The 24,339-nt window shown below is 38.6% G+C and overlaps 2 protein-coding genes across 3 annotated transcripts in view; one reads left to right on the plus strand and one right to left on the minus strand.

Annotated features, from left to right (window-relative positions):
- The window catches only part of Eps-15 (Epidermal growth factor receptor pathway substrate clone 15), a 555,588-nt gene that overhangs the window by 260,614 nt on the left and 270,635 nt on the right, over positions 1-24,339 (minus strand). The window lies entirely within an intron of this gene.
- LOC136872112 (Ig-like V-type domain-containing protein FAM187A) overlaps positions 14,220-24,339 on the plus strand; it is a 73,254-nt gene continuing 63,134 nt past the window's right edge. Inside the window, exon 1 of the mRNA XM_067145958.2 lies at positions 14,220-14,515. Within this exon, the coding sequence (XP_067002059.2) occupies positions 14,220-14,515 (296 nt within the window). The remainder of the gene's footprint in view (positions 14,516-24,339) is intronic.

Consider the following 24,339-nt stretch of genomic DNA (forward strand, 5'->3'; position numbering starts at 1 on the left):
AGGCAACATTCAATGGAAGAGTGTCTGAAATAATTTGAATCTCCAATGCTAATCATCTCGTACTTCCGCATGGTTTTGTTACAGTTATATGTTTATATGTTTATTGTTTAAGTGATTATGTTATCTCATGTTTATACAATTTTGACTCACCCTTCATGACCACTTTGAAACTGACATTGTACTTTGCGTCTTCATGTTCTCTCATTTAATCACACTGATGTAACACCTTGTGTAATATAAATGTCTACATGCTAGCCTATTTCCCACATTTTGGCTGAAGATGATGCCAAACAGCGTCGAAACTAGTTCCAAGTGTAAATATATGTTGTAAATAAACTATTACATTTATTTGTATTGAAAAGGTGGACCCTTTTAAGTTTCCTATCTTCCATGAGTGATAAGCCCTTTCAAACTTGGTACATCTGGCATCTATGGCTAGGTTCTTGCTGATTCGCAGAGATCCATTCTCCCAAGTACTTAACTGCAGGTACTTTTCGTATGGCAGCGTCTGCGAGAGGAATTGTAGAAGAGGCCTCCTTGATATTGGTCATAAATTCAGTCTTCTGGATGCTGACCTTCAGACCAGTCTTAACCGCTACACTATAAAGACTCTAAGTTGTAGGTAGCCTCCTCTATATTGTTTGCCAGTAGAATGAGGTCATCGGCAAAGGCTAGGCATGGGACAATGAGGTTGTCTCTCTTGTACCCAAGCTTCAATCCAGCTCCCGGTGATAGCATCATTCTCCATTCCCTAATGATCTTTCCCAGGACACAGTTGAAGAGAATGCAGGAGAGACCATCACCCTGTCTAACTCCTGCTGTGATTTGAAAGCTTTCGGACAGTTCACCTCCGAACCTGACCTTGGACGTCGTGTTCTTCAGAGTGGCTTGAACCAATCGAGGGTCTTCCCATCCAGACCAAGTTCCCATAGTATGGAGAAAAGTGTGTCTCTGTCCACAGAGTCATAAGCTTTCTGAAAATCTACTAGGACCACCACCCAGGGATGTCCATCTCAGCTTTTGTAATTGAGAACTGTCTTAAGATTGTGTATCTGTTCTGGACATTATTATTATTATTTAATGTGTGGAAGAGATAGTTACAAGTTTAATTTATTTTAAATACTATTTATTTTATTTATTTTAAATACTACTACTGAAATATATGTAAGAGTTGGTTACAAGATTACTTTTTTAAATTATTATTATTATGCCTTTACTGGCAGGACCTAGTGTTTACAGTGCACTACGTCTTCTGGTATAGGCTAGAGCAATTTTGTTACTTTCATTGATCTGTCTTATCCTTGGCTCTGACAATATAAAACTGACTGAGGTATGAGCGATGCTAGTAATGCCATTCCTTATGCAGCCAGTCCCTGCTATGAATGGTGTGAAAATGTTGCTCATAGGGTCGGTTGATGCATGCATTTCAGTGGGCTTGGCAGACCGATATGTAATAGCAACTTCTGGCTCGGTAAGGAAAGCAACGGGAAACTACCTCACTCCTCATTTCCCTGGTACGCCTCTTCAGTGATGCCTAGGCCATCTGTGACAGCTGATGGCGGAGCTGTTGAGGATCCAACCAGCCCTCGGGCTGATGACTGAACATACATTATTATTATTTTCCTTAAATTGTACATATACAAATTAGGGGTGGTAGATGGAGAAAGGGCAAGCCCCACATACACGGAAGTGCCTCCATCTCCACATGTGTACATAAACTCTACTGAATATTTACATATAAACTTATGTAGACAATTTTAAATTTACATATTTACACTACAAACACTGTACCCTTAGAATAATAATTATCTTGATTTATCCTGAAAATATTAGAGTAAGAACACCCAGCCATTTATACTCTCACTCAGACCCCTGTATACACACTCATTCACAACCACTCCCATACGCGCACGCATACACATTCGCCCACATACACCTGTACTTGCACCCATCCTTCTTGCAATTCTAATTTATACAAGTTATATACATCGCATATGGCTTTCTATTTACATATACATTTTCTTTACTTCACGGAGGAAGTGAGGAAGAGGAAGCAGCTTTACCACTGATGGTATAAGGTATAAATGGTATAAATGCTATTAGAAGAGTTATGGGCCAATTGCAGAAACGATGACTAGTTTTAAGCCTTAGACATCGTCTACCTAAACAACATCTAAATCATTCACGATCTTCCATTGCATAAACAATGTTCAGTCGATGTTTAACTAGACATCCCTTAAAGTTTCGATTTGAAAATGGAGACAGAAGTATCTTTCATGCAACTCTTTGCTTGTCGCAACCAATGAAATTCGTCGGTGCGCGCGCCGAACGCCAGTCAGCTGTTTGTCTTCCTACACATTACCACCGACCACTGTGCTCGGTGCACATTACTCAAATATAGCTGAGCATGACTTGCCCACAGATAAGAGTATTGCTTTGGGTGTAAATTAAATCTCATAATATTATCGACACTAAAGCGACACGGCACCGTACGGGGAAGTGTAGCTTACGCTTTCATTATAGCGTTGTTACAGTGAGTGTAATTTACTCATAAATACAGTAGCTTCAACGAAGAGAAGATGAAGCAATAGTAATGTGTAACTGAGTGTGTTGTACGGGCCATATAGATGTAGCTTGCATTCTGGAGATCGTAGATTCGAAACGCATCATCAGCAGCCGTGAAGATTGTTTTCCATGGTTTCCCTATTTTTACACCAGGCAAATACTAGGGCTGTTATTATGGCCACGGCTCTTCTTTCCCAGTCCTCTTTAAACGATAATCACCACCACTTGCCTTTTCCTATCTGATAGTTGCCGAAAACCTATGCGATTATATATATAAAAATCCCATACAACCTAATTTTTAGTTTTCACCATTATGTGTGTTTACTTGGCAGTAAATATAAGTGAATCTCTCCTGGTTGATGTCTGTGACAGCCCTCGAATGATCGGGACACGTAATTGTAATATGTATGTTGTCGAAGTGACCTATAATTCCATGGAAATTACCCCATATATATCATAAAATATATCGATTGCCAAGAATTTATTCAAGTTGACAGTTACCGGACTGTCACTTAGTCAGTCTCAAGAAACAAGTCTCTCGTAAAACGAAACCTTATTTTATGATTATCTCCCCATGCATGTCAAACAAATTGCTGCGATTTAGCAGCGGGCGACCCACAGAGAGGCCGTCGGACTAACCTTTCTTCCCGGAATCGTCTCAACATGACAATACAAATTACATATTTCATGGTACATAACCTCTGATTGTGAATTCACTCCTGTCATTTGAGGTTAAACAGTGCTCTCGGCAGTGTTTAAACATGATCGGTTGAACATCGGTTTTAGACAGTGTCTAAGTGATAAATAACGTCTCTGCAATGTGGCAGCCATACTTAGGCATTGTTTAACCATAGACATCGTCTAAATGCCGTTTCTGCAATCGGCCCTAGAGTCTTGAAAATGTGTAAACAATGTAATGAGTGAATAAATACTACAACTACTACATATATTATGCAATTACTTTTGTGCAGTTGTAATCGTGCAAGCGAAGAGGAAGGTTGTTGAGTGAGTGGGTGCTGACATGGGGATTTCAATAGAATTGTATCGGGCGATGATAGGTCGTTGGCACGGTAGAGGCAGGAAAACGAGACGCAATATGAGTGGCAGAACCGGACAGCAGGTGAGTTTGATCTCAATTTTGATGGCTGCATCAGTGATGACAGTGTTGTTGGTTATTGGAGGGGTCGAGATGAACCCTGGACCTAATCATGAGAATGTGGTTGGTTGGGAAGATATGGAGAAGATAAGGGAATTTAGTAAGGTCCAAACTGAACAAATGAGAGAATTATTACGAGAGCAATCTAGTGATCTACGAGAAATGGTGAAAGAGGAGATAGGAAAAGTGACAGAAAGGGCGGTCCAAAATAACAAAGAAATATCAAGTTTGAGGGATAAGGTGAGGAGAATGGAGGAAGAGATAAAAGAGTTGAGATGGCAGGAGAAAAAAAGACAAGAGGAAACCCAAAAAAAAATATTTTTATAAATGGGCTACCAGAGAACACTAAAGAAGACCTGGTATTCAAAGTGCTGGAGCTAATTAACGAGAAGATGAAGATTAGCTGCAGAGAGACTGATATAGAAGAACTACAGAGAATGGGGAAAACAAAAGGCAAGAGACCAGTGAGAGTGAGATTTGTATCAAACCTACTAGTGAGAAAGATTCTGCATAGTACAAGCCGGATGAAAGGTGAGAACATATGGGTCAAACAGGAGATGGAAAACGAAGCCCTCAGGAACCAGAAAATGCTACAGTTTCACCTAGGGAAAGCTAGACGTGAAGGATTAAGGGCCTACATAAGGCGCAACAAATTAGTGGTGGGGGACAGCAAATGGACGAGGACTTGAGGGGTAGAGCAGCTAAAGAATATGTACAATACAGCGAGTACATTGGCCGTGGAGAAAGGTGAACGTACGAAGCAGCTGAGACCCGCAGAATGCGGAGCAGTGAGGGACAACCAGCTAGCGAAGCAACAAGGACAGAGAGAGGAAGTAATAGATGCTGAGACAACGAATAGCGAAGGCAGTCCAGGCGACCTTCAGCAGCAGCTGAGTGCAGACTCTATGAAAGAAGCAACACCGAAACGCAGACGTGTATCAAGGACTTCTTGCTCAGAAAAGGTAATGTAAATGAGGGAGGCCTTGATAGAGAAGGTGTTAACACTCTAGATGAGAACTCTGAAGATCTAGGTGTAACAAGGATTACGAGGTCCAAGAAGATCAGCCAGAGTGAGGGACAGGGGAGAAAGACATAACTAGAGATAAGAGTAGGGTGTATCAATATTGAAGGCCTTAGAAGTAAGTTACAGAATGAAGCTTTTAAAGAGTTATTACATAGCTTGCATATTCTCGCATGTGTGGAAATCTGGATTCCACCGAAAACTATTATAGAAATAGGAGAGTTCACAGTCTACTATAAGTCAAAAGAGAGATGAACCGAAAGGAGCAGATAACCGGGTGGGATAATGGTGATGGTTAGGGAGGATTTGTAAACTAGAATAATTCAGATAGAATCAGAAATGGAGGAAATGATGTGGGTCAGAATAAAGATGTATGATGAGAATGAGTCAGACTTATGTATTGGTTTTATCTACAACCCTCCTGAAACCTCGCCATTTGCGAAAAGGGTTTTCTTTGATGAGTTGGCATTAGAAATCAATAGAGTACAAAATATTTTTGAGGATACAGGCATTCTAATAATGGGAGATTTCAATGCGAGGGTTGCAGACCAGAAGCCGGTGTACGACAAGGAGACAGAAGCTGTTTATGTAAAAAAGAGAGTGAGCCAGGATAAGGGTTGTAATAAAAATGGAGAAAAGTTGCTAGAGCTATGTGGTACAATAGAACTATATATTTTGAATGGATGGTGGCATGGCAACGAATTAGGGAACCTGACATACATAATGGAAGCAGGGGGTAGTAGCATAGACTTCGCGTTATGCTCCAGGAATGCGTTGCCTGTGATTAAAAGTATGGAGGTTAAGGAATGGAGTGAGTCACATCATCTCCCAATTATTGTCAGAATAAAAGTTAGAGAGGGTAAGACACCAACAAGCAATATGATAAAATACAAAGAAACGATAGTCACTAAATATAGGTGGAGAGAGGAGCTAAAAAACGAGTTTATGAATTATGATGGAGAAATAGTACAGATAGTGAAAGCTGGAATAGATTCAATGATCGAGATTAACCAAACGAGTACAGCAGTTAAAATAATTGAAAATTCTGTAAAGATGGCAGGGGAGAAGATGAGGATAAAGGAGGGGCTAGATACATTAAGTAAAATATATACAGGTGTGTCAGGAAAAGGCTGGTACAATGATGAATGCAGGCATAAAAAGTATGAAGTGATGAAAGCATTGAAGGAGTTTCGAAAGCATGGGGGAGAAAACCATAGGATGGGATTCTGTAACTTGAGAAGAGAATATAGGGAATTACTGTATGCAACTAAGTCCGAATGGCAGGAGCAGAGAGTTGTCGAATTAAATAGCAATGCAAAACAGAATGATAGTAGAAAAGTATGGAGTACAATTAAGGGGATTTGTGGAATGCGGAAGCTGCCGCGGCAGACGGTAATAAGTCAGGCTATCTGGGTGGAGCACTATAAGAAACTATTAGAGGCTGAAGATATGTGAAGACCGAGATTAAACGATACCGGTATATCGGTAGGGCTAGGGTGTACTGTGCCGGCATTAGACAAGGAAATATCGAAAGAAGAAATAAGGGAGGTACTAGGGAAAGCCAGGAAAGGCAAATCAGGAGCGATTTCGGGTATCACTAATGAATTTTGGAAGCAGCTGGCGCAGAATAAGGATATCCTAGAAAGTATGGCGAAACTATTTAACAAAATATTTGAAGGAGGTGAGTTCCCAAAATCTTGGCAAGAGGGAGTGATCTGCCCAATCTATAAGAAGAAGGGAGATAAAAATAACCCTAACAACTACAGGGGTATAACGTTGCTAGATACATTAAGTAAAATATATACAGGTGTGTCAGCAAAAAGGATAATGAAGTGGGCAGAGGGGGAATTGATTCTGGAGAGGCTGCAAGCAGGTTTTAGAGAAAGGATGAGGACAACAGATAATATTTTTGTAGTGAAAACACTAATAGATAAGTATGTAAAAAAGAAAGGAGGTAAAGTATACATTACTACTATTGATTTGGAGAAAGCATTTGATTCTGTGAGCAGAGGGGCGGTCGTGGCCAAGATGAGAGGGATAGGGGTGTCCCAGAAGATAACAGCGGTTGAAAATATATATTCAGAAGTAAGGTGCGCAATAAAAACTAAGGAGGGCGTAGTATTTGGAGAAATATTCTCTAATGTAGGATTAAAACAGGGTTGTAAGTTGTCACCAGTACTGTTTCTACTCTTTATAAATGATATCTTTCAATCGAAAGGCTTCGAGGCAGGGGTTTACCCAAGTCTTGAGAACCGGGATATTCCGGGCCTCATTTTTGCTGACGACATCCTTCTGCTCACTTTGACACCCAATAGTATGCAGGGTAGTATAAATGTGGTGGTAAATTACTGTCAAGAATGGAATTTAAAAATCAATGTACAGAAAACCAAGGTAATGGTGTGCAAAAAAGAACATAAATTATCAAAGAATGAAAAATGGTGGATGGGCGAGACAAGGTTAGAAGTTGTCAAGAAAGTAGAATACTTGGGTATGATTTTAAGTGGAAATGGAAAATGGTCAGAGCAAATAAAAAGATCAAAGCTAAAAGGCATGAGTGCACTGTCAGCCATTAGCATACTGGAGAAGATGCCCAACACAGACTACAGAGTGTATAAAAATGTTTTTAATGCAGTAGTTAAATCTAGTGTTGTACGGAGCGGAAATTTGGGGAGTTGAAGAAAGGGTTGATTCACTTGATACAATTACGAGTAGATTTGGGAAAATAATTATGGGTCTACCCAGCTGTACAGCTAATTGTGGAGTGAGAATGATGTGCAAAGATATAAGTCTGCGAGTGGACATTATTAAAAGGATAATAAAGTATTGGTTGAGAATGAAGTTGCGAGAAGGGGGTGAAATTTTACAGATAGAATATCGACACCAAATGAAACATCAGAACCAAGGATACTGGGTGGATGGGGTACGGAATATTTTAGAAACGATTGGAATGGGATGTTACTGGGAAAAAGAATGTATAGAGAAGTGGAAAATATGTAAAAAAAAAATAGTTCTAAGAATTAAGGATATTGAAAAACAAGACATTGATGCACAATGTAGAAGTAAGAGGTCATTAGAAGAATTTTGTAATATAAATGGGAGAATGAGAATAAATGTAGAGTTTATAACAAAAAAGAGAATGAGGGGTATAATATGGTGGTTAGGGATACATAAAAATAAAGCATATAGAAGGAACAGGGATGAAAATAAATGTTTAATATGCTCTGAAGAGATGGGATGGGCACACCTTATTAAAGATTGCCCTATGACAAAGAAAATACGAGAAAAATTCATAGACGATGAGGATGTAAAGAAAATTGAGAACGAAAATCAGTTTTATACAATTGTAAAGTTATTGAACAGAGAATGGATGCATCAGGACAGAATTGCAAAATTATTCAACATTATTAGGGGAAGGTGGAGCAGGAAACTGAAGGAAGGAAAGGATGTGATACATGTCAGCCAGGAACCGAATTGTGCCTAAGGTAACCTAGACAATATAACTCCGTTGAAGTCTAGAGCCATTAGGTACATAGGCTTAAGGGATAGCATGGAACTACCTCGTTACAGTAGTTCTACTAGTTTCATGTATTGTCGAGTAATAATTTCCGTTTTCTCTCTTTTCTTAACAGCCTGCAAAGGCAATATTATCTTTGATAATCTGAAAAGATATCACTATAAATAGATGTTTTGGTTTCTTTATGCCATAATGCTATATATGAATGGAACTCCAACATTCAGTTTATATTATTCTTTCTCTGTTCAATCTCTAAGCACCTGCTTTATATGAACATTCATCGCATGTACCAATTATTAACACAATTCACAATAGTTATTTAAGTTACTTTTTTTTTTTTTTTTTTTTTTTTTTTTTTTTTTTTTTTTTTTTTTTTTTTTTTTTTGCTAGGGGCTCTACGTCGCACCGACACAGATAGGTCTTATGGCGACGATGGGATAGGAAAGGCCTAGGAGTTGGAAGGAAGCGGCCATGGCCTTAATTAAGGTACAGCCCCAGCATTTGCCTGGTGTGAAAATGGGAAACCACGGAAAACCATCTTCAGGGCTGCCGATAGTGGGATTCGAACCTACTATCTCCCGGATGCAAGCTCACAGCCGCGCACCTCTACGCGCATGGCCAACTCGCCCGGTGTTACTCCTCCTAATTTTGTATACGGCATGTATCACAAATTATGAAATTATGAAACGATTACAATAAATAATACCCTCTCCCTAATCTATGATTTTCGAGATTAAGGGAGAAGGGTATCTTGAATCTTGAATTACTTTTGTGCAAGTATTGTTCCAAGAGAAGGCCTGTCTTTTTTGGCTACATCATTTTTAATTAACGGTATCTTTTTTCAGATATAATATGTTAATAAATGTTTTCTTTTTCAAGCATTTTCTTAAACTTTTGTACTAAATCAGTTTTGACAGACTGAAGAACCTTACAGGTACAAAAAAAATTTAAAATAAAGTTAAATTTTACATGTGAACGCCAGCTTAACTTTCAGTACCTTAAAGACTGGGAAGTAAATCAGCAAGGTGTTATTTAACTGCTGATTCCTGCGTGATAAAACATTGGGAAAAACATACAAAATAGGGTATTCAAATGGCTGGCGGCCATTAGTATTTCAGCAGGTGACTGTGAAAATTATGTTTTATGACCAATCAAGGGAGCAATATCATCAAGGTGTTAAGAAAATAACAAGCATAACAACTGCACTATACATCCCAACACATTACTGCAGAATACATTTCAAGACATGTACTTGGTAGAGATTCTTCCCAGCATGAAGAACGTCGTCAACTAGACCGTAAAGATAGTATATCAAAGAGATCTGGTCTTGTCACCCAACTTCCTTATATAATGGAACATCATGCTGGATCGTGATGGAACTCTAAGTTTATATGACTCATTCTTTGCATTTCCAGCTGGAAGCAGTTCACTGCATACTACAAAAGATGAGTGGGGAACATCATCTCGATTGGCTGAATTAAACTCTTATGGGCGACTTAACATTCAACATTTTTTGAGTCTTGGCAATCGTAGACTCCGAAGGCTGAGTATTTTTCCTGCATTTTCCCTAGGATATTCCCATTTTCCCTGCATTAAATTTAGTGGGACTTGGTGAGTACGTTTATCATACTCTGGTATCATCATCTTGAAATATATTTTACACAAACACTTACAATGGCGTAAAGAACTTTCAATAAATGCATCGTCAGTCAAATGAAGACGGATACTGTGACTGAGGTGACAAAGTATCATATGTTAACTGACAAGACAATGGAATGTGTAGCTCTTGAGTAGTGGAAGGAGCATACTAACCTCTGCCAATGATGGCAAACCTAGTTCGATAATGCTTTGTCATTCCTCCATCCAGAGCATCATATGAGCGTATATTCAGCGCTACTGAATGCATTATAGAAGAACGTACATATGCACTTCGACACTATTTCATTGATCTGGGATGCACCACTGAAGAACAAAAAACTAGCCCCAGACATCAGGCATTCTATAAGGGGATAAGACATATTTACCCTTTTAGTTATGAGGACACTAATACTAAAATACGCTACTAATATTCTTACTTGTCAGCTAGAAGTGGTAATAAATAGTATGCATAAGTGACACAAATGACATCGCTGGTCAAGAAATGAAGTATGGTTGCATAGAAGATATCAAAATCGCTGCTTTTGGCTTCTTTGATATGCAAGAAAATAGTGGTGAGTTGTCTGCAAAATCATAAAGAGAAGACTTCCCTACAGAAGTCTTGTTTGGTTAAAAGTGAGGCGAGATCTCCATATTATTCTTTCATTATTTCAACAAATGTAAGTTCTCTTCTCAGAAACTCAAGTTCAATCAAGTTAAACCAATTGTCTATAGTTATACGTCAGTGAGTACTGGACTGGTTTGGCAAGCTGAGTGGGAATATTGAATTTTTGTTCTTCTGTGGAGGGTTTTTGTCCATCATGCCTTTCCCTGAATAAATGTAAAACATTTCATTTGTACTAGGTACTGGTATCTGTCATACACTAACTCTATTTTTCTTAGCATGTACATCTGAAATACACATCAGCCATGGGAAGACAAGAATCTTATCAAAATGCACAGTATAGCCCAGAAAACAACACTACTGGCAGTTATCAATAACTCTGTTGAAAATTCTACTGATGTGCTGAGGCTGTTGCATATTTTCTTTTTCTATCTTCCCTCTCTTCTGGGTTGTCAAATTGTACAGCTTCCATAAGAAACAAACACCTTTTCTCAGTAACGGTACTGGAAAAACTATCACAACCAGCTCCATCCACTGAGAAAAGATTATCTATTGATTTGTTGCCAGATTTTAATATTTCTGTGATTAGAAGCAAGTCTTAGGACTGTGGCTTCCCTGAGAGAATATCTTTTGATCAGCTCTTTAGTCTGTCTCAGGATGTGAGAAGAGGGGTCTCACTCAACAGAAGGCATTACCACTTACTAAACTTACTACTACTACTACCACCACCACCACCACCACCACCACCACCACCTGTAGGGTCTCCCCAAGATTCAAAAAGCTCATGTTTCATTATGCCCCACTGTCAGTACAATGGGCATTCCTACTAACACTCTGGCTACACTGCTTTGGGGAAACATCAGGCAAATAAAGTCTCATATTAGGAACTCAGAACATTTTGTCAAACTGCTAGAGGTGATAAATGTTAATGGCACATGATCAGTTTTGATGTAGTGTCCCTCTTCACCAACATGCTGCTTGAAGTTAGAATTTCACTTCTAGTTAAAATTTTTCCTTCTGGCATCACAGTTCACTTCAACCATGCTTACGAGCCACATACTTCCACTGAGATAGCAGATGTTTTGAATTAACTAACAAGGTCACGATGCAGAGCCCCATAAGTCTAGTTGCCGCCAATTTCTACGTAGAAAAATTCAAGAAGTTCGCACTAGAGGTAGCGATACAAAAGCCCACCAGATGGTACCGCTAAGTAAATGACAACTTCATCCTATGGTCACAAGGGGAAGGTAAATTGCTCAAGTTTCTAAAGCATCTCAACAGAACCCAACAAAAGTCCAATTCACAATGGAGAGCGAGTCCATTCTTGGACATGCTTGTGGAGAGGGAAGGCTGCCATCTAGCCCACACTGCACACAGGAAATCAACACATACTGGCCACTGTCCCTAAACAGGAATGGGCGATGATGAGGACGATGTTTGAACAAGCCAACATAGTCTTCACACAGTTGCACACTACCGGTCAGGTCGATCACATTGCCACATAAGGTCTCTTTTTCTTTTTCTTCGTTTTCCTCCCTTTCTTAAAGAACCTTGCGTTAATTTAATTTTCTATTCTCATTATCAGGTTCCATTGGTTTCATCTTGGATTGGGAATTTCACCTCTCATCATATGCAGAACTCTTTGTATGGTAAGAAGTCTTATATTCAACCTGCGTACATTTTCTGAATCATAAACACTGGACTTTAAGCAAGATAGATACCCTCTGCGTCAATGTTGTACATAAAATATATTCAATATTTGACAGAAGACATAATGGAACAATGGAATTCACTAGAAGCATCTGGACTTTATATTCAGACCAGCATTTTATACCTTATCACTAGGCAATTTTAATGTATAAAGTGCAATATTTCAACCATTATTGTAAATAATCAATGTGGTACTATATTTATAGTCTCACTGCAATATGTAAACTTGAACATTTCACAACTGATCAGTACCATGATATAATTTTATCTCACATAACATTTCATGCATTTCAACATTTTATATACATTACACATTTTGCTCATTTGATTAATTTTATCAATTTATGACAAATTACTGTTCTTGAATTTCAACATACAAAAAGTGAATCTTGTTTAGGCTGATGATGACCCAAAGGATCGAAACTAGTCCCCTAATACACTGTAATGTATACACAGGCATTACAATTATTGTATACCATTGAGTAAGTGGATTAAAACTTTGTCAATTAAATTATATGAGCTAGATCTGTACCAGAGTTAAGTGGAGCATCTCTTCTTGGCTTTACAAGCTAATGGACACACCAGAACTAAGATCAAGAGTGCTGTAGTCTCTCTTCCAAAATGTCAGAAGAAATAAGACACACATAAGAGAAAGGCATTCCTTCCATACATCCCAGTGATTAAGGGAAGGATTGGCAAGGTTTTAAAGCATCACATCAATACCACCTTAACAACAGCAACAACGACGACGACGAACATACCCCAGCAGTTAAAATCAGCCACGAACCCTCAAGAGTGCAAGGCATGTACTGTATACCCTGTCTGTGCAGGAAAGTTTGTATCAGGACCACAAGATGGAGCATTAACACCAAGCTGAAAGAATGTAAGCATCACTGTTGTCTCATTAACCATAAAAATCTGTAGTGGCAGAGCAACCCCTGCCCCAATCACGAAATGAAATTTGAGGAAACTACCGTTCTGGCTACCACCCGTCAATATCATCCTCACCTCTGCTAAGAAGCTGTGGGGATAATGAAGCATGACAACTGTTTCAACAGAAAAAAAAAAGAAAAAAAGAAAAAAGAAGGCCTACAAGTAAGCAGTGTTTACCGTTACTCGCTGCCAGGCGACAGAAGACTGTATGCACTTTGACACAACATATGGGCCTAGGTAATACTGTCAACCAGAGACGGGGTGAGGGAGGGGAGTCCGTGGTGGTGCTACCACCTAGCCTTCAGATGCTATGAAAGTATGGGCACTCACCAGCTTGTGTCATTTCATCTTGACAAATGCTACCATTGAGTAGTTGAAATACTGACACATTTAAAATGTCTACACAGCCAAATATCTCTGAAAACCATCAAGGCTTATCAGTATATATTAAACTGGTAAGTGCATACATCACAAGAAATAAATTGTTACGATCATGCAATAACAAAGGAAAAGGAACTAATATTATATTGCACCATATATGGGTAAATAAATATCATTACAATTAACAGCATATTTCAATGAGGTCTGTGCATGGGTGCATGTATCTCAGACATCTTTGCTTAATAATGAAACAAAAATAACAGGCAGGTGTCCAATAATGAACCAGGATATGTTACAGTGGGTTTTAAGAAGGTCTTAATGTTGGAGCCATTTCAGTGGTTAAGTCAGTGTGTTGAAAAACACAGGAAAATTATCTCTCATATACATTGTGCCTGATGGAGAAATAAGCACACAGTTTCTAAGCATCATTCTCTGATAATGTAAGATTACTGTCAGTTACTTAGCAACTGCTCAATAACCATTACTATGGTAATGGTGCGGGAAGCAATTTAAATATGTTCAAAAAATTGATGATAAGAATATCTCTATTGGTGCTTCTCTTGATTACAATATACCTGTGTCAGAATTGTGAAGGCTTCATATTTAAAAAGATGAGAAAGAAGATGAGGAAGACTTATAAGAACTGTATCAAGTATGGTAACTGCACTCTTCACTGAACATGAATGCTCAACAGATCTTTGTGTTCTTATGTTTAATCAACTGTAAAACTATATCATCCAACAGTATTGGGAGCAAAATCAAGAGTTTTATTACAGGGAAAAAGGGGGACAAGTTATTAGACTTTCGAATCGATGAAAGTCCTGAATATCCTAATGGAGATCAGCAGAAGATAGCATACTGGAAAAAGAGATGGAATAAATATTACGACTGCCTGATTACCAAATATCGAGATCTAGGTCCATATAAATCACTCATGCCAGAAGCACATTTAGTGTTTGAAGGCACTTCAATCAGGTAAGAGCACACTAAACTGGACGTTATGTATAATTGCAGAGATCATTTTCAGATTCTCCTTACATTTCCTACATTCTTAAGAACTAGTGGCCCATCCCAGGTTCACACAGAAGCAATTTTGAATTTACAGTGATGGTGACGTTTCCTTGTAGATGACATTACTTTTCTTCCCCCTGATATGTGAACGGTATTCAGTGGAACATCTTTCCATGGCCCTTCTGTCTGCCTGTCTATTAACTCGTTCATTGCTCCCTGTTCAACATTAAAATCATTGCTGTACTTTCGTTTCACTAAAATGACAATAACTCCCTAAGCCATTCATGAAAATTATATACAGTCAAGGATATTTTTACATTGATAGGATTATTGAGGTGAATAAATAATTTATTTGGTAAGGATTACATGATTAGTCTCAAAATATATTTTCTAATTTTAAGACTGACTTGTTACTGCAAGCAACATAAAAAAAAACTTCTTTATGGTTACCTTTTATAGATAGGGATATATCCCAAACTTCTTTGTAGAACATTTTATGTTCAACAACTCTTCCACTCTTAAATCAAGTCTATCGATGGTATAAGCAGCGTAAACCAAAGCCACTATCCTTGGACTTCCTTCACTAAAATTCGCCACTCTCTGGCTCCCTTTCGTTGTAGATTAATGGTTTACTTTCATATCTAAATAATGCTCTATACAATGTTGGTAACTGCATCAAATCTGTTTGGAGGTTCTTGTGTCTGCACAGACACATAATGTAACAGGGATTTTATTTTATAATATGTAAATGTTTGGAATTTTGATACTTGGTCCATTAAAAATGTACATAACACACTCCAATGAAGCCACTGAGACTGTCTGTGCTCAAAGTAGCAGAAGTGAAGCCCAGAGCAGTTAGTCTGTACGAGGTGCGGCAATTAAATAACAAGACTGCGCCCCTCCTACTCCGTGGTCGTATGGTGGGAGGTTGTCATTGGAACGTAGTTGACCTTGATCCTTCCTGAGCAACCACACTTCGTTTCGTTTTACCTGCTTTAGTTTGCTTTTGAGACTTGGTTGTAGCGGACGCTGTTGTGTAGTCGTGCCGCGATCATGGTGGACATAAAACTCGAGCAGCGCATTAACCTGAAATTCCTAGTGAAGTTAAAGAAATCACCCACGGAATGTTTTCAAATGTTAAAGGAGGTGTTTGGCGACTATGCTATGTCACGTGCACGAGTGTTTGAGCACCACAAACGGTTTTGTGAAGGTTGGGAAGAGGTTGAAGAGGATGAACGTCCCGGACGATCTGCGACTGTCAGAAGTGAAGGAAACATCCAGAAAGTCAACTAAGTTGTGCGGAAAGACCGATGTCAATACTATAAAAATGTCCTAATCAAGCTAAGGGAAAGAGTAAGGAAGAAAAGGCCAGATGCATGGAAGAACGGCTCATGGATTCTTCACCAAGACAACGCACCAGCACACAATGTCCTGTCTGTGAAGCAGCTTTTAGCTGACAAGTGCATTCCTGTGCTAGAACATCCTCCGTATTCGCCTGATCTTGCTCCATGTGACTTATCTCTTCCCAAAAGTGAAAAGTGTATTGAAGGGAACACATTTTCAGTCTGTGGAACATGTAAAAGTAAAAACGGCAGAGTTGTTGCGCCGGGTGACAAAGGATGACCTACAGCATTGCTTCGAACAGTGGAAGGCACGTATGCAACGGTGTATAGATAGGGGAGGGGAGTATGTTGAAGGAGATAAAAGTGTATTGTAATTTTGTTTGGAATAAATCACATTTTTCACATCAGTCTTGTTATTTAATTGCCGCACCTCATTTTTAAGGCTGTTTAATTGCTAGAGACCGGTGTCAACAGATTTATGAATACATCAATGGAATCCTTTTCTGTGTAAAATTCTGGTACTATAGTGTCTCCTGGAGTGTATCCAATCAAAAACTGGGAAAAAGTATTCCATTCATTGCAGTTAGATCGCAATGTAAATTTAAAACTCGTACTATTCAACTTTGATGTCGTCAGACCCACAAATTAATTCATATTTTATTGGTATTTTCACCTATTAGCCTATTTAATTGTTGATTGGTTTCAACTCACAAGGTGGGTTGAATACAATCACTAACTTATCTTGCATATATGAACGGAATCAATACACCAATGTGTGAATCTGATCGCTATTTTTTTAGTTTCTTTAACATATGTTAAGTATTTATCACTGTGTATCAAATCTTATTACAGTCTTAATTTATAAAAATAGTAACACACCCTTAACTCTAACAATAGTGTTACACAAAACACTTGAATTACGAAGGATTCCCAGAAGAAGAAAAAATCCTAAATTACACAAGTTCCAAGTGGGAAAATGTTACAGATGATTTACTCACTATCATAATAATTTATGGCATTAAATATATTTGAATTGCATTCTGGTCAACCGGAAGAAGTGGATTTAGAGAAGAGCATTTATGAACCTACATACGTATTATAAATAAAAATATGGACTGCAAAATATATCAGTCACAGGCTTGATGGTGGGAGCCTGGGGAACAATTCCTGAATTCTTATCACAGTTTTGGACTACATTAGATTTAGAAAAACATCTGATGAGAAACATAGTGGTAGCTGCCGTCTGCGGTTCAATATTAATTTTAAGAAACCTTTTATATAGTAAATAGCATCGTGTGTGCACATTTTGCTTCTTAGTTCCTTTTTGTACTGTGTGAAAGACATTTCATATTCCACGCTGATATGATTTATTACATAGTATTTTTTTTATAACCTGTTAAACAGTGATGGTAGGTTTTGTATTGAAAAACATGAAGTATAGGTTGTCCTAGTCGCAACTCTATAATTAGGGAAGTTAATAAAATAACATCTTTCTATCTCCATGTTACCTAACCATGATGCAGAGGAGCACAAGGCAAATAAAAGTAATGGAGCAGAAAAGGAGGAAAAAGAATGGAGAATTGTATTTCACCACCGTAAAATTTCCCACAAAAAGTGTATTATCATCATCATTATTATTATTATTATTATTATTATTATTATTATTATTATTATTACTGAAATACACAAAACTGTGTAGGTACATTATTACAGTTTTAATCTTTGATAAACTGGATAACTGGTTTATCCCTTTTTCAACATTTGAGAACGTGCTATCTCTCACAGAAGGGCACACAGTTTACAGATACTGCCTCAGTCAGGTTGGTGGTGCCCTTTCCTCCTGCAGATTTTGTAGTGATAGCCATATACTGCCAAAGAGTTCACAAAATGTCAGAGTTCTTGATCTGTGCCTGTCCAAGACTGCTTCGTCACTGCCTCTGTTGAACAGAATTCCAGTCAAATATCCTTATGGTTTTCCTCTCTTTCTTGTAGTAGTCTCATCCAGCAAAATGTAGCTAGCAGGTCAAATTTCAATCGTAAGTCTTCCATTAGGAATGTCTCCACAAAAAAAAGAGGGTTAGAAATTTATATTTTGCTGGCAGCATTGAGGATGATAAATATGAAATTACATTTTTGAGAAAGGAAGGTGCTGAGATTAATGTTTACTTTGTCTGGAAAAAAAGAAAAAGCACAAATTGTTTGAAAGGTTGTAACTAGGATACAGATTTTCGGAGTTCGTCTCAGAATCTCCTTATAAACTTGCATCATCGGATTCACTTTATAAAACTGAAATATTATAATTACATACGGACATGAAAATAAAGAGTAGTATTTAAGATGGTCGTATGGCAGTAAAAACAACATAACTTAATTCTGCAACTGAGATACATGTTGGCAACAGAAGTTTTCTGACTGATGCTTTACTTAACGAGTGCGGCACACACAAAAATCATCTACTGACAGTTATGGTGGTGATTACTTTTAAGAAGTACAACTGGGCAACCACTGTCTATTAACACTAATCAGAGGAGAAAAAACTGAAGGGATTGGACACTTCAAAAAATGAAGGTATCGGCCAAAGAAAAGCAAGAACCATGAAGGGCATGAAAATGAATAACTCCCTAGGCCGCAAATGCTCTAATACTGTTGGGGTCAAAAAAGAACAAGAGTTGACCAAGGGTGGTCGGATAGGATAGATGAAAGTGAGGTTTCTGGTACAAATAAGTTGAAACAATGTCAGGACCCAGCTAAGTGCCTTATGGTCGCCAACCCACACCATCTGCTGATAATGGCAGTTATTGGTACTGTGCACTGCAATTTACCATTACTATAGACCAGTTCGTCTACGACTCAAAACAGCGATCAGCTACGGGACTGTTGTTACGGTACTACACCAACATTTCCTATTGTTGAAAAATAGGTAAATGATCGAATTCACGCCTTGTGATCGGATTCGCCCCATTTTACAGTAATGAATTTAGGAGTTCAAAAGGGGTGTGTTTTTTTTTGTTTTGTTTTTTGTTTAAGTAATGAATGCCCTTATTAGGAACTGAGATTTCAATAGAAGCAGGATTTAAAGGCAAGAAGCAAAAGCACTTGCTCACCCACCCACAGTTTCAGAAGGTTAGATTCAAGTACTTACCCTCTCTACCTAGGTTCTATTTTAGTCTTATGAATAGCTTTCAATAAATTTTGGATTCTGCTTTAGAATGAAGTAAACTCATGCTTTTGTTTATGGAAATGGAAATTTTCAAGCAAAATAACCATTTCCAGAAGAGATATTCTATTATCTTTTTAAACTGATCAATTGGTAATGCTATCGTAGTTTAAAAAAAGATTTAAACTGATGAATATACGAGCTAAACATATTAAATATGAGCTAAAAGAACATCTCAAAGCCAGCCCTGAAAGTAATTAAGAGCTAAGTTAAGGAACATTCAGATGAAGGAAATATTTTACATCTTTTCTCAGAATACAACTATTTTAAAGATTGAACATTCAAAAACTCCCTCAAACATGTTGCACATGAATTTACGTCCATATATACACCATGTAGAGTTGCATTTAAAAGTCTCCAGGAAAAATGTTTCACAGAATAAAACATGTGTATATGCCCTCGAGCAGGGATGGCAAACCTATGCCACGTGAATCACTAGGTGACACGCAAAGACGACTTCGGTGTCACACCACATGAACATATTAACATTTTTATACACTTCTTGCACTACAGACTATACATGTCATGCATCGTATAGTCATAATGTTCCATGTGTAAGAAACAAATGTCGAAAATATAAATTCTAGTTCCATTCGAAAGTGCAACACTGATAGGTCCGTAAGTCAAGTGTCAGAAGCGGCTGGTGAGCCCTCCGCTCACCCATGTCGGTCAGTTAAGTTTGACTTGTATGCGGTATTGCATAAAATGAATTTCATTATAAAACCCGTATTGTCGTACTTATGCTTGTGTGTGGTAGCCACTACCGTGTAATTATTCTCAGTGTGTAACCCTTTAATGAATATCATTTTCTGGTGGTTCTGTATACGGATCTTGCAAACATGTTTTTGGTGATGAAAATACAGAAAGGTAACAACAGTAGTGGCCGGATTTTTCAAGGACAGTGGACAAGTGAATTTGGAGTGTTAGAAAGAAACAATAAAGCTTTTTGTTCCTTGTATTCGGAAATAGTTGTATACCGCACATTTAATCATTCAAATGTTTGTTTTATTCCAAAAGAAAGAAGAGTGTTTGTTTCACAAAAAATCAATTGATAAACAAAACAAACTAGATCTTGTCTACCATGTTTCAGGCTAATGAACAACATCAGTACGGCTAGTTTTCATCTGCCTTACTGCGTAGTACAGCATGGAAAACCACTTTCTGACAAGAGTTCTTGGAGGAGGCTTTCTTATTGAAGTCAGACACATTTTTGAATACTTTCCTAACAAAAAATTAACAGAATGAAAGAAATGCTAGCCAGTATATACTGTCCAGGGTAGAGTAATAAGAATGAGTAAAGATGTTTTGGAGTGATTGAAAGCTGATTTGGATAACTCCGAGATGTATTCAGTATGTCTTGAAAGCATGAATGCGATCTTAGAAGCAAGCTTAGCTGTTTTTGTCCGATTTCCTTGTGGAAACGTGATGAGGGAGGAATGATATAATGAATGAAGTGAAGTAAGAACTTATTCGAAAAATGGGGTTTGACTTATTGAAAATTGTCTTCGACAAGTATGGTGGGTATTCATAATGGGTTTATGAAATATCTTAAAGAAAAGGTTAAACACCCTATTTTACAGTCCATTGTACGAAGGCGGGTTTATTTCAACCTCCGATCGCGCAGGTAAAGAACCACACAAGCTGTGGGAACTGTTCGCACATAGAAGGTGACTGCGCAAGTTGCTCCCCTCTACACCCGGTCACAGCCAACTTCCTCACACCAGTGTGAGCCGAGGTATTGGCACGGAAACATGGCCGCTACTATTGACGCTCCCGCCAAATGTGAGGTGCATAGTGCAATAAGTTTCCTTCAAACAGAAGGGAATAGTGCAGCTGACATTCATTGACGAATGAGTCGAGTTCACGGTTCAAATGTTATGAGTGATGGTGTTGTGCGTGAATGGTGCAGGAAGTTCAAAGAAGGCGAAGGGGGGCAAGGACGCAAGTCTGTCGCTACAGATGACATTGTTCACGAAACTGACCAAGAGGTTCACAAGATCCAAAGGTTTATCGTAAGCGAGTTGTGCGAGAAATTTCCTGCAGTTTCAAGCTCATCTGTTTACAAGATCCTAACAGAACACCAGCGCTACACCTGGCGATTTGTTGAATAAAATTGTGACTGGTGATGAGACTTGGGTTTTGTACGTCACCACAAAAACAAAACAACAATCACGTCAATGGATGCACACGCACTCACCAAACAAACCGAAGAAGTTTAAGCAAACCTTCAACGAAAGGAAGATGATGGCTACAGTCTTTTGGGACCAAAAAGGTGTGTTGCTTGTTGAGTTCATGGAACGGGGGTCTAAGATCAATGCAGCTGTTTATTGCCAGACTTTACGACGACTGCAGAGGGCCATACAGAACAAACGACGAGGCATGCTCACGTCTGGAATCCTCTCCATTCATGACAATGCACGCCCTCACAGTGCTCGTGTCACCCAACAACTTCTGCAGGGGGTATTTCGGTGGGACGTTTTTGATCACCCACCGCACAGTCCCGATTTAGCGCCGAGTGACTTCCACCTCTTCCTGGGACTGAAAAAGTGGCTGGGAGGGCAGAGGTTCCAGGAGGATGAAGATCCTCAAACCAACGTTCGGGCCTATCTGAACTCATTGGTGGTAACATACTGTACAGAGGGGATCGAAAAGCTTGTCCACAGGTATGACAAATGCCTCAACCTTCATGGTGATTATGGTGAAAAGTAACCACATTTGTACCTAACATTTGGTAATAAATTCATTTGGATACCTACACTTGTCTTTCATTTATAACCCTCCGGAGGTTGGGGGGGAAAAAACAAAACGCCCTCATATATTGCATCCGGAAGCTCTATGTCCAAAAGAAGGTATGGAGTAATTTGAAAATGTACCCTTGCAGTAACTAAAACTGAACTACAGTTGAACCTGACTTATACGTATATCAAGGGGAAGAGAAAAAACTACTTGTAACTCAGAATTACTTAGAAATCAGACTTATGCAATACATCACATATTTACTGAAAAACCAATGGAATAGACCTACATGTGTAAATCCTTGCAAATAATAAATACATTAAGACAGAAAATATTATTCTGAACTTGGCCCGGCCTTAAAGAAATCAGATAGTTTGGCTTGTTTCACTTTTCTTGCATTAAGAATATAAACCTCCTTTAGCAAACTTGGTAATGCATTCAAAGCATTTTCACTACAACTTTTCGCACTGATGTGATGCCTACACACTTCGATTGCACTTAACACTTCACTCAGTTCAGGTGTCAAGATTCAAGTCGTTATCTCCATCTCCAATGTCACTATCGCTTGTAGCTGGTCCATCACCGCCGCGTTGTTGGCATATATCAGCAATAATCTCTTCATCCGGTAGTTTTCCACATACAGCCAGATTGTCATCGAAATGCACAAAAGTATCGAATTCTATTTTTTATACACCCACCAGTAGCGTTAGCTAATTACCAGACAAAACTTCGTCCCCATAATCATAATTAGAGGCAGCCTCTTCTCGTAAGACACCAGTTTTGCAGGAACAGTTGCTGATTGTGGAGGATGACACCTGCTTCCAGGCAGCCGAAAAAAAGTTCATGGCTTGTAGCAAATTAATGGAGAAAGGTTCATTTCCTGCATCACTCAGTGTTATTAAATGTTGAATCAGCATTTTTCTATAATGCACTTTGAAATTTGCAATGATGCCCAAATCAAGCGGTTGTAGAACATCGGTACAGTTAGGAGAGAAAAATTCCATTCGGACATTCTCCAGAACGATTTGAGGTGGATGTACTGCACATCGATCCACAAGATGAAGGATCTTCTGTTTCTTTTTCATTTTAATGTCCAGTTTTTTCAACCACTGTTCCATTGGATTCAACTTCCTTAGGTTTTGTTTTAGCACCCTTAAAACACCTCGGATTCTTCGATTTTCTTATCACAAGTGGAGGAAGTTTGTCATATCAACCTGCATTGGTGGCGAGAAGTACTGTTACACAAATTTTACTTTTCTTTCCTCCGTGGCATGAGTCACCTTTTTCAGCTAATGTCTTATTAGGAAGGAGATTGTAGAATAGGCCGGGTCTCATCATGGTTGTAGATGTTTGGAGGCTGATAATCGCTTACGATACCAGGTAAAACCTCCTCTTTCCAGTGTTGCACCATGACGTCTGCAGATTTTGAGTCACTGCAAATTGTTCTCCCTGTAATTCCATGACGATATTTAAATCCTTGCAACCATCCCGATGAAGCCTTGAAAGCAGCAGTGATACTCATCATTTTAGCTAAATATATCGCCTTTGCCTTCAGCATGTCTGCACTAATTGGTAGAGCTGCAGCCCGCTTTTGCTGGAACCACGTGAAAAGTGCTTTCTCCAAATCTAAGTACCATCCTTCTTGCTGACGGCTGTGTTTGCTGATTTTGAACCCAGTTTTATGAACTCATCCAAAATAGAGTTTCTTTTACTGACGACTGTACATAGCGTGGTATAAGCAATGCCTAAGTCTGAAGCGATTTCAGTTTTTGTTTTGTGTGGATTAGCGTCCACTTCTCGTATAACTTTTCCCTTTTCTGTTCTCCATGGCTAATCAAAAGCAACTGAATGACAAAACTACTGTTCTACAGTAAACACCAGATACCGGCATCGTGGACATTTTATTCTCCGTTGTTCCCACGAAAGAAATTCTCATATTCAAACAAATTTACTGTATTTTCTGTTGTTTACGCACCAAAACAGCCCATTTTGCTTACAATGTACCTTAATCTTTGGCAGCGCGTTAAAAACGACGAAGGTAGAGGAGGAGCGAAGGGGATTCATCTTTGTTAAGCCGCCAGTAAGTAAGGGTCAACAATGTCACTCGGCAAAACTCTCTGTTTCAGCACCGAAACCCGATCGCTCTATTTCCGCCTATGCCGACAAAGAGGAAACTTCATAAATACAGTAGTTTCTTTTTAAAAAGCACATTCTCATTACAATTACACAAAACTCAGTTATATTTCACTGGCACTTAATATGTATAACAGCGAATTACGTATAAACGGATTACGTATAAATAAGATTTAATTAACATGTTTTTAAATTATATTTTGCCGGGACCTAAAGGAAATTATGTACAAATACGAATTACGTAGAACAGAGTTACGTATAAAGCAGGTTTAACTGTATATATACTTGCACGTGCTCTAAATAATCGCCAGTTATCGAAGATGTTACAGGAAGTGATATCTCAGTATCGCGGACTAACA

The sequence above is a fragment of the Anabrus simplex genome, chromosome 4 (genome assembly GCF_040414725.1).
Source record: "Anabrus simplex isolate iqAnaSimp1 chromosome 4, ASM4041472v1, whole genome shotgun sequence".
In the NCBI taxonomy this organism is placed as follows: domain Eukaryota; kingdom Metazoa; phylum Arthropoda; class Insecta; order Orthoptera; family Tettigoniidae; genus Anabrus; species Anabrus simplex.